Here is an 11,279-nt window from a genome sequence, read left to right on the forward strand (position 1 = left end):
AGTAACTTGTAAATGACATTTCTCAATTACGTGTATTTATGCTACACAGCTATAGGGTTTTTCCTTTACTTTTTTATGTATATGCTTAATTACTTAGATCGGTTCGATATGGACAACCAGAGTGCAAATTGCTAACATTTTCGTACATGTAAAGAAGCAAGTTTATATTGAAAATGCTATGTACATTTATCACAAAATGCACATATCATTCTTTACCATTTTTCATACTTTTTGAGATAGTGCTTACGGAGGGAGTTTCTAAAAGGCTTTCTAGGCTTCCTACTCAATCCGTACAATTTATTATTTGTCAATTATCATGTAAATAAAATGTTTATAATTGAAAAAAGTGTTTAAAGTAGTGACATTTCAAGTGTTCGGTCACTCTTTTTATACTTAAAACAATATTTCATTTCAATTTCAATCTTACATAAATACACAATGTAAATACAATGAAATACAATGAAATACAAAAAAAAGGATTGAACAGAATGCTTAAATATATTTAGAACCTTTCTTCTCTTTGAGACAATATTTTTGTATTGCTATCATAGTCATTGGTCTTAATACAATATCAACACATACAAAGCAACTGAATTATAGTTTCGGACGGATAGTTTAAGTAGATTTATTGTTTTAATATGGATCATATGCTATTCACTTAATTAAAGAACAATTATGCCTCCGAATACATTCATTTTTATTTCTCAAAAAGTTTTTTTTTTAATTTTTGGTAACTAGTTACAGTTTTTTTTTTTAAAAAGATACTCATTTGGCATATGCATAAACTATCTTTTGCTGATTTCGACATGCTGGCAATTGGTATAATTATAGTGAAGTAGTATTTTGTATGGCAGTCAACATGTTGATACCTTTACTGCATATTCAGCCTTACTCTTCAATTGTAAAACATATTACACGTTCTTTAATCCATTATTGAAGCATTAATAAACGCATGTCGGACATTTTTAAAGAATCGGAAAAAAATGATATTGATTTTTGAAGCATAATGTGCCTTAACATAACTTGCTCTGTCAAAATGCAAAAGTATGGAACGTTTTCACACATGTGACAAATATCATATTATATGTACGACTCTGCTTCCTATTATCGCAAAAAGATACAAATAAGCATAAAAAGGCTCACAAGAAAGGTACAGAGACCGGAAGTAGAAGGTGCTTGTTATTGCAAGACATGATACACATTGAAATTTAAGGTTTGCAAGATATGGTGAAGTCATTTCGTTTATATATCATGTAGATATGACTTTAATAACCCAAACTGCATCTGGCAAAATGTTTTTCCACTATACATAAAATGTATGTATTTCAATGCATTTTATATAATAGTTGTTTCTTATCATAACTTAGAATGCATATAAATATTTTCAATTCGTCGTCATTACAATGTAAGTGTTATTATGTCAGCTGATAGTAATACTGCGCACATCTGAAAATAGGACCAAGCATTTTTATACGACAACGCACAAAAAGTATTTACATTCAATTCGTTTATCATAATTTAAATGTAAATATTATTTGAGCTAGGGCGAAAATTTGAATATGCATAGTGGTAAAATAGATTGACGTAAATAAATCTACATGTGTTTGGCAAATAAAATGTCATGAATTTTATGGTAAAAAGGACACTAACAGCATATGGTATTTTAACGCAATAATACTTACGTCACGTTATAATTAGGAAAAATGTACATTATAATTATGCATATTTTAAAGTAATATTTAATGTTATTTAACAATTAAGATAAGAGCTTAGTACTATTTTTTTTCATATAATTTAAACTACTTAAATTGTCTATAGAAGTATATGCAAAATGTAAATAGAAAAAAAAGAAAACAATATTTAGATTATACATGAACAATATGATACTAAATAGCAGAAAGTAACAGTTTTGTATTCATTCATTTCATGAACAATGTGTATGTAGGGCAATCATAAACGATATGTCTGAAAAATCAATAAGAAATAAATCTTTGTTTTAACGGTCAGTTAATAAAGAAATAAATCAAATCGATAATTGTGCATGACAAAAATAGTAATCAAAGTATAACAGCGATTAGGGTTACAATCATATTAAAATGTTTGCCAAACTATGTCAAATGTCAAGTTTACCATGCCTTCACTTTGTTTTTGTTATAACTTAATACCGTATATTGAGAGAATCTCGTGTGTGATACTAAATCTACTTTCATGTAGTGCAAATATTTATATCGCTATTTTAGCATAATATGGTAATAATGTTATAAATACCCAATGTACAACAAAGACCTGTCTGCATAAATTAAATAGTATCACTAAACCAGACGTCCCTGGTAAGATTATATAAAACCAACCTTTCATAATTATAAAGCACACATAATGCCTAAAAAAAGATTACATTTTAATTCTTTAGATAAGTCTATATAATTGTTTTGTAATGTTTGATAATTATTTGATAACATATTCGATTTTATCAATTTAAGACTGTAGCGCTGAACCAACAGTTATGTGTCGTAGAGGTAGCAACATGTAAACAAAGTAGTAATTTGACGTCCATACAAAGTACTAATTCACTGTAATCACCAATGCCAACTGAGCAATACGTTTTTCTTTTCTTTTTTCTTTTTTTTTCTTTATTTATTCCTTTTTTCTTTTTCTTTTTTCTTTTTTGAAACTGATACAAGATAGAATAATAAAAAAAATCTGTTTGAGTAAAATGCATTTCTGAGGGATATTAATAATGATAATAATAGATGAAAACCGTTATTTGATTAATATTAGATATTCAAATATTTTTCCTGTTTTTCTTCTTTTTTTTCAATCAAATAACAATCAACCGTTTTTTTTAATTATCTTTAACCGCTTTCTTTTGAATAAGAATAGTCTATGTGTTTTTAAAATCTTATAACATTCAATCGTTCTTTTTTTAATTAACTTTAATCACTTTCTTTTGAATAGGAAGAGTAAATTGTTTCGTTTAACATTTTAAAATAATCAATAATATGTATAACATTTTGAATACTTTAATCACTTAAATGTTATGTTTGGAAAAGGCCATACGAGATTTATAACGTCTGCAAATGTATAAATACGGCGATCATCAATGAACCTCAAATTTGACATTTTTATAATTTATCTAGGCTCTAATCGAGAAAAAAACCAATCACTGAAATTGAAAAATTAATTGTACTAATAGAAGGTGGTGTGCAAATTTTGAGCCTTTTTATGTTTTTCATGAGACAATTGTCAAAAGAGAATTTTGATAATCAAGCAACATACCATAGAAGAGGAGAAAACTGTTAAAGAAAACCAAACATCTAAGCATAAAATCATTGTTATTTCATGGTAATTGTGTTCACTTCAATCTATGAGTATGATCTTTATTTAGAGTAATGTGTGTCTGATGATCCAACAAGAGCTGTCGATAACAGATTGCTCGACTATTCTAAGTGCTTGATAGTAAAACAAAAGCCTGGGTAATGTAGACTGTTCCGAGTTTAATAAGGGCCATAATATTGTCAAAAATAATGTTATGAACCTTTGACAGTGACCTCCGATCATGCTCTCAAATAAGTTTGTGAAGTTTCATACAATTTCATTCAGCAGTTTTAAAATTTGGACATACCAACTTGCACGCAAATACTTACCCCAAAAGAGTGACGCCGACTTCTTGGTGAGTACAATAGTAATGGTACCATTGCAAAGTTATGGTAGACCAGAAAATTTACGGTGATCAGAAAAATTAAAATAGTAAAATAAAGTCAGAATCACGATAAAAAAAATTAGCAAATTCCTCGTAATCAAATTTGTTGCAAGACATGCTACCACCAGAGCTCCGTAGCACCGTTATAAAAGGAGCTCATTTAATCAAATGTAATAATATAATGTTTACGAAAAGTCCTCACAATTGATCAAATTGCGCCTTGACGAACCATTTTTCAAAACAGATAACCTCAGAATGCCAACGGAGTTATCTAAAAAAAAAAAAAGATTTGATTTGATAATGTTCTTGACCTTATGATCTGATACTGGTCTAAAGTCCATTCGAAAATTAAAACTTAAATAGCTGTGGGTTAAAATATTGACTTTGAGGGGAAATTCAGACCATTTAAGATTACAAACAGTAAAGTTAAGTAGGACACAAGTCTCGTGTGCTCTTCATTCATTTGTTCGCCTTACTAGTCAATCATTGGATACTGGAAGTTAGTTATTTCAATGGCACTCGATATTTGCAGAAGAGATTGATAAGTTAGTCTACTAAGATAAAAGTCACCACTATCAAACGGGGTAAGTATAAGTGCACGGTGACAATTTAAGGTTAAATTTGACATATAAGACAATGTCAGTAACCAGGTCAGAAAGTCATGCTACATTTCTTTTAACAAATTAGTATACTAGCTAGTATTTAGCAATCACTATCTCAACAAATGATGAGTGTGCATAATGTGTATGCCTTTATTATCATCGGTGTTGGACTGTATCAGGTATGCTATCTGCGTTTCCGGTTTCAGATAGACTACCGGAGGACACAAGGTCAGCAAAGCAAGTTAAACTGCTTATGACCTAGAATCTAAAGTCCGATTAATAAATTAACTATCATCAATTTCCTTTATAAGTGACATAATTATACGGTAGTGGAACCGGAATATTTGTAGAGATACCGGAATATTATCAGGGGTTCATGGCGACGCACATATTAGTTTACACATATCTGCGCAAAAGTCGCACACCAAAATATTGTACATTTAACTTATAAGCAAAATAAACAGATATTCATGTTTTAAAAATTCGGGAGGGGGGGGGGGGGGGCAAAAGCCGCCGAAATACGCTTATATGAGGCAATTTACAATTATTTTTTAAGTAGATTTGGAACAAAAATTCATTTAAGATATAGATCTGAAACAAATAAAAACAACTCGATGATTATTAGTTTAAAAACTATTTATTTCGTTAATTACTTACACATACATGTATAAAAACAAATCACACTACAATCAAAAACAGAATTTAGAAGGAAGTAAATCTCTCTTCTGATTTTTTTTTCAATTTCTCTCCCCGACAATTATTGAATGATCCTTTTTCGAAGACTGAAGGAAAGAGCCGACCGAAACAATATCTTTATAAATAGATTAAGAGCATCAGCAACAGTATCTACCTCAGTCATATAATAACAAAATAAAGGTGATGTCTCCATGTCCCTCGGTGGAAATATTATTAATAACTGAAATAACTTGAACTACCAGAAACACAACAAGATTGTCATTATCGTGATGAGTTTTCAAGTATCGGAAATATAACACCTCTGACTGAATGTAAGAGTAGACACTGCTGTCAATCAAAATTGATATTTAGAGCATCGAGAGATTTCTCTATCATATTATCAATCTTCAACTGGAGATATGGTGCTATAACGTCTCTCCAACTTTCGGCTTTTCCTATGGAAAAATAAATAATGAAACTGTGATACGTATATCACAAAAACAAAACCTCGAAAAAGAGCTAGTAAAAATATTCATAGACCATTACAATTTCTGTCAGATACTGTTAATCGTAGCACTGAGCAGTGATTGACTTATATTATTTCGTAAACGTTTTTGTTTTTTGTTTTGATAACACAACACAAAAGTATCTTAACTTTTTAATTGATTAAGAACTAGTGCAGCAAATCTACCTGAATTAATGAATGCCCCAGCAGATTTATCTGTACTCCATACTTCTTCCTGTACGGCAAAATTCACCATTCCGTTTTTTCTCATATTTTCAATATCAACATATTCAACAATCTTAGCTATGTCGTCTGCAGACAAGTCACGATTCAAGAATGAAGCTATTTTTCGAACTGCTAAAACTTTGTCCTAGAGAAAACAGAAAAATATATTCAGGGTAACTTAATGAAATATAGGTGTCTATGGAACCGATCGATAAATGACCGAAAATAATTTGCCCCTCGCCATGCTCACGGTTTTGGCGTCCAATCCAGCCAGGGACTTGGGAGTATTTGAGTAGCCTATCGAGCTAACAATGTTATGGAAGGTCTGCAGTTCTCCTAATGCCTGAAATAATACACAGAGAGGCACGTATTAATAGTTTCCGAGAAAGTTGAATGTAACCTACTTGGTCGCCATATAGCTATTGCAGTGTCGATGTGGCATGAAAATAAAACACATATATAGATTGAAAGATACAAAATCAAGTGTACGTACTTTTCATAAATATTCACTTTATTTCCTTGTAAACACATAAATACGCTTTAGAATTTGATGTAAATGCCTTTGAAATCCTGAAATTACAATAACGGAAACTGTCTATTCTAGCTAGGACGGAGGAGTTCGTCTAGACTAAGTTCCGTAGAAATGTTGCTTTAAAATATTTATAGATATAGCACTCAGCTATTTTGATTTTTGATGGCGGATAAAACTGAAACATCTCTGTCTGAGAAGTATACTTGTTTTAAAATCTAGGTTTGTCTCAAAAAATCTATCTACCTTTATGATATCTTCATACTTGAGAATAAGAACGTTTTCATCATTTTTGTGCTCCTGGAACTCGCGTACATGAGCTGCCCATGGACTGCCGTACACTTAAAACAGCAACAACAAAAAACATAAAACGAGACCAAATGCTTCGAAGGCTGGTAATAGAAAGATAATACGAGAATTAACAGCAATCTATTATACTATTTTTAGAATCTTATTTATAGAATTTCGAGCACAGGATTGCAAGATACAAAAAATGCAATCCAAACTCATTATGTTTAATCAAAGAACTTGTAATGACTTTTATTTTTCAATGAAACAATTGATACGAACGACAGAGATGGTGTGCTCAATTAAAAAAAACATCAACAACAAAATCAACAACAACAAAACATGTGACCAAAGGTAAATTTAATTCACAAAAAGTGTATCTGCAGGTGCCATCAGAAGTGTTTGTTCATATGCTCGGATAATTGTGATGATTTTATTTCAAAAACATGCATCCAAACTGCAAAACATGCATTAAAACTGTGTCCTAGACTTCCAACTTCTGCACTGATATCGTTTTCATATAAAGGGAATAGTAATAGCGTACAGTACAGTACAGAACATAACTATCTAAATATAGCAACATTCAACAAAAGCAAGAAAATCAAGACATTTTGTCAATACCTTTATCATTGACAAACATTTCAATGAATTCTTCTAACGTATCTGCCATTGGTGTCCGGAGGTACTTCAAAAGTTTGAATAAACTCACTACCACAGCTTTTGGATTTCTATATACATTTATGATTTTTCCACATCCTCGTTTTAAATCTTTCGGAAGTAGGAAATAGTGGAAATGTGTTTTGATCAGTCTTGGGGATTTCGCCTCTTTTAATCCAGTTAATCCTATAGTAAGATATAAGAAATAAATTGTTTCCATTTTGTCCGTTACATGATGTCTGTCTATGTTGTAAAATAATATAAACATTTTTCTGTTAAGACAACATGGCAAGCACGTCACCCGCTATAACGAATTTTTATATTTCGAGAATAACAGTAGTGTCAACAACTTGCTTCTGACAAACTAAATCATTCGAATCATCTATAAATGCTTTATATATTATATATTCATTAAAACCAGAAAAAGAAACAGTCAACATTTTTTTCAATTTAACATACTGTCGTTATATCAAGACAGTAGAAAAACCTGAATATGCACTTGATTATATGCAGCCAAAGTCTTCCAATCAGGAGAATCTTGAACCATGAAAATGTTAAATCATTTTCGACAAATTAAAAATCGCAATAATTTTTTCATGTATATGTTTTCAATCGCATTTTTATCATACAAATACCATTGAAAATTTGCCCATCTCTACACACTGATAAATTAGGACAATGCTCTCCCTGCCACTCTTGAATTCAGCTTCCCATTTTTTCACAGTGCTATAGGAAGGGGACTCCTTCCAAAGTGTAGCCATGAAGTCTTCATGGATTTTCTTGTGGGACATCCCTTTCTTACAGAGGTACTTTATGACGGCTCTGATTTAAACTTTCTCCATTTGGTCTAAATGACACACCCTTTACCGATCAAAGTGTGCTTACTATATCTGTGTAAAATTGCGTGTAACTCAGTCAGTAATCTTCACTAAGATGTCGATATCGACGTATCGTGTGTAAATGCCCGTGTAATGGCTAGATTATATCGGGCCGAGAACTTTTTGATCTAACCTGTATAAACCGATGGTGATAAATGCATAAAATTTAATAAATTACATGTATTTCATTAAATACAATGCTAATAAAGTCGCCAACAAAAGTGTTAATGCATACCTTTCAAAAGTTAAAGAGATACAGTTATTAGTTTAATACCTTTGTAAAATGGTAGATCTTCATTGTAAACGTCCGCGAAAGGAAATCTCTCATCTAGCGGTTTTGCTAAAGCTCCGTCAAAATCTAGCGTCTCTACAAGATATACAATCTCTTGAACTAGAGTTGTACCTGAAACGACAGCAATAACATTAAATGGGTATCCTCCGCTTTAATTTCTACCCTAACAGCTTGTACTACGAGCTGAGATGTTGAACTCTAGTATGTATGGGCAATGCAGAAGCAATATTCTGACAAAAGAATATAAATAGAAATAAAGACTACAAGCAAACATGTTTCATTACAGTAAGCATAATCAAAATAAAATGAACATAGAATTCCAAACATTTGACCAAGAAATTAGTATGAGCATCAGTTCAAATTCAAGTTAGCCGCAATAGTATTGAAGAATTTAATAATTTCTATTTGCAGAAGGGAAAACTTACCCGATCTAGGGAAACTGCAAACCCACACATCAGATGGTCTCCCTTTAAATGAAGCAAACTGTTCTGGTTGGGAGTTATCCCACATCCAAACTCCTTTAAACTGAATGAAAGATTTGTTAAGACCAAGCGCCGGATCTCTCTTGTTCTCTTCTGCCATCATTTTTGTAACATGTTATATTTGTATACTAATAATTGAGTCAATGAACCAGTATGTGTGTTTACATATGAAACTATACAGTTGTGTTCAAAGCGGTTATCGTGTTATCGTAGCTGAAAATATAAAATGTATAGTCACGCTATGTGTAAACTTTATAAATTGGGAACATGGAGTAGAAAGTAGATAACATAGATGACTGATATTATATTATAACTGATGGAAGATGGACATCAGAAAATAAAAGAATAAAATGTAAAAGCACGCCAAGAAAGACGTTAATCAGCCAAAACGAGTTATGTTCCGAAGAAAATTTGATCCGGTGACATTGATGTTCACCAATATTGTCAGATTATATTGGTTCTCTTCTGTTTCCCGTGCATATCTTGGTTATGATTTGTGCAAAACAACGTCTGTATTTTGATTTAAGCCTATTAATTAATGTTATTAGATCGGAACTCCACTGACGTCCAAAAGCCAAAAACTTTTGATTTTCTTACGTATATCAGCTAACTTTAAGGCTCTTAAACACATAATGATATTCAAAAGATGTCGTATTTTTGTGCTATCCTTTGCTGGATTTGAATGAAAAGCGTGCACAACGCGTAAACCTGTTTTTTCTTCAATTTCCAGTCCTTTTTTGCAATCACAATGATTGTCATCTAAAACAGTGCGAGCGAATGATCTGAAATTTCGCAAACAATTCATTGGTCTAGATTTAAATCAAATGGAACATTTATCTAAAGAAAAAAATCCAGTCCACTCTTGTCCAAAACAGTGGAGTAATATATGACTTACGTTACAATAGCAATCTATACACGTGAGTGTTTTGTAAGTATAATAAATGCATCTTCTGTTTGAATTAAATATATGTTATATAAACTGAAATATTCGATACAAAAGAAGAGTGAAATACAGCAAAAGAGTAAAATATATTTTTCAAATACATTGAACTTGACTATAATAATAAAAATAAAACAGGAAACAAAACTAATTGTAATAAAGTACCAAGTTAGATTTCTTGCTAAATTATAATTCTTCTCTGACTCAGAGCACAGGAACTTGAAATTCTATCAAATAACCAATACCAACAATAATAATTATGCAAAAATACATTATATATGTTTGCACCTGGCAAGACTCTGCAGTTTATTTATGTCAAGATAAGGAAGAACAAATACCAAATTGGATGAAAATGTCCAGGCCTAGAGGGCACTGTGCTGTTTATTTAAAAGTCAAGAAAGATATAGGCATATAAAGCTTATATAAGCAAATAACATGACAAAGTTTGACATAAATTAGACCTGGGACATAAGATATCTTATGTTCCAGATTAGACATATGTTTGCATAGTTGCTTGCAAATGGCGCTAATACGGGGAAGTCAAAGACCGGGCCCGCGAAGCGGGTCCGGGCTTTGGCTTGCCCGGCTATAGACTTCACGTGTATATTTAAAAGAAAAATCAAATAAAAAACAATGAAAAAATATATAGAATTCTATACCTATCAATGAAATTTTCAGTGTCAGTTCTAGTCGGGCGCCGCCATTTACAATGTAACTCAATGATAATAGGCGGGGTATTCCGATAACGGAACAAATCTCAACTTTTCGGATAAATGATAATCGTCGAGTGTTCCGAATGAAAACGGAAGCGGTGCATGTAATACCGAATGACACCTTTAAAACGGAAAGAATGAAAGGAATTTTTAACGACTTCCCCGTTCATAGGCATTGCCTAATTTCATAATATGAAAAAGGCAAAGCCTCAAAGCGAGCTCGATGTACTTTTAACGTGAAATAGTATGAAATAATCGCTCATTTTTATTTCAAATGCAGTGACGAGTGCGTGTGACGTCACACGTACTGCGTTAAATATCCTGTCGTTAAATGAATAACGAGTTTTGAAAACGTTGATAAAACTTTGTTTGTTTATTTTTTTCACTCTTTAATTTTTCAAGCGAAATAAAGATTAATAAAAGTGAAATAAATGTCAAACTTAAAACGTTTGCGACATTAAAATAGCGTTGTTTTGCACGTGCTGTTTGGCGCTACATTGTGACGTCACGTAAACAATACTTTAAACGTCTGTACAGCGTAAACGACTGAATAAAAGATATTGGTGTTCGGATTCATTTTCTTAGTTAGACCATTTTCTTTCATTCTAGATAGTTTTCACAACGAAATTCGACAAAAAATAGTTTTTATTTATCAGATTTTTCAAACAAAATGGCGCCTTCAATTTTCTGGTTCCCTGACCAATTATGGTTCCCGTAAAGCTCGCTTTGCGAGCAGGCCCTTCGGGCCAGTTCGTCGGACAGGAAACCAGAACAAACGGAAGCAGTGTATAAA

At 31.8% G+C, this 11,279-nt stretch overlaps 1 protein-coding gene across 1 annotated transcript; it reads right to left on the reverse strand.

Annotated features, from left to right (window-relative positions):
• Positions 1 to 5,207: 5,207 nt before the first annotated feature.
• On the reverse strand, positions 5,208 to 8,979 carry LOC132747660 (sulfotransferase 4A1-like). The gene is made up of 6 exons (XM_060737104.1): positions 8,777 to 8,979; positions 8,334 to 8,462; positions 7,146 to 7,367; positions 6,483 to 6,577; positions 5,669 to 5,852; positions 5,208 to 5,432 (listed from the first exon to the last, which is right to left on the reverse strand). The coding sequence occupies exons 1-6, from the start codon at positions 8,934 to 8,936 to the stop codon at positions 5,329 to 5,331; spliced, it is 894 nt and encodes a 297-aa protein (XP_060593087.1). The 5' UTR covers positions 8,937 to 8,979; the 3' UTR covers positions 5,208 to 5,328.
• Between the last annotated feature and the right edge of the window lie 2,300 nt (positions 8,980 to 11,279).

Source organism: Ruditapes philippinarum, unplaced genomic scaffold (assembly GCF_026571515.1).
Source record: "Ruditapes philippinarum isolate M1 unplaced genomic scaffold, ASM2657151v2 ctg3328_1_1_1_1, whole genome shotgun sequence".
In the NCBI taxonomy this organism is placed as follows: Eukaryota; Metazoa; Mollusca; class Bivalvia; order Venerida; family Veneridae; genus Ruditapes; species Ruditapes philippinarum.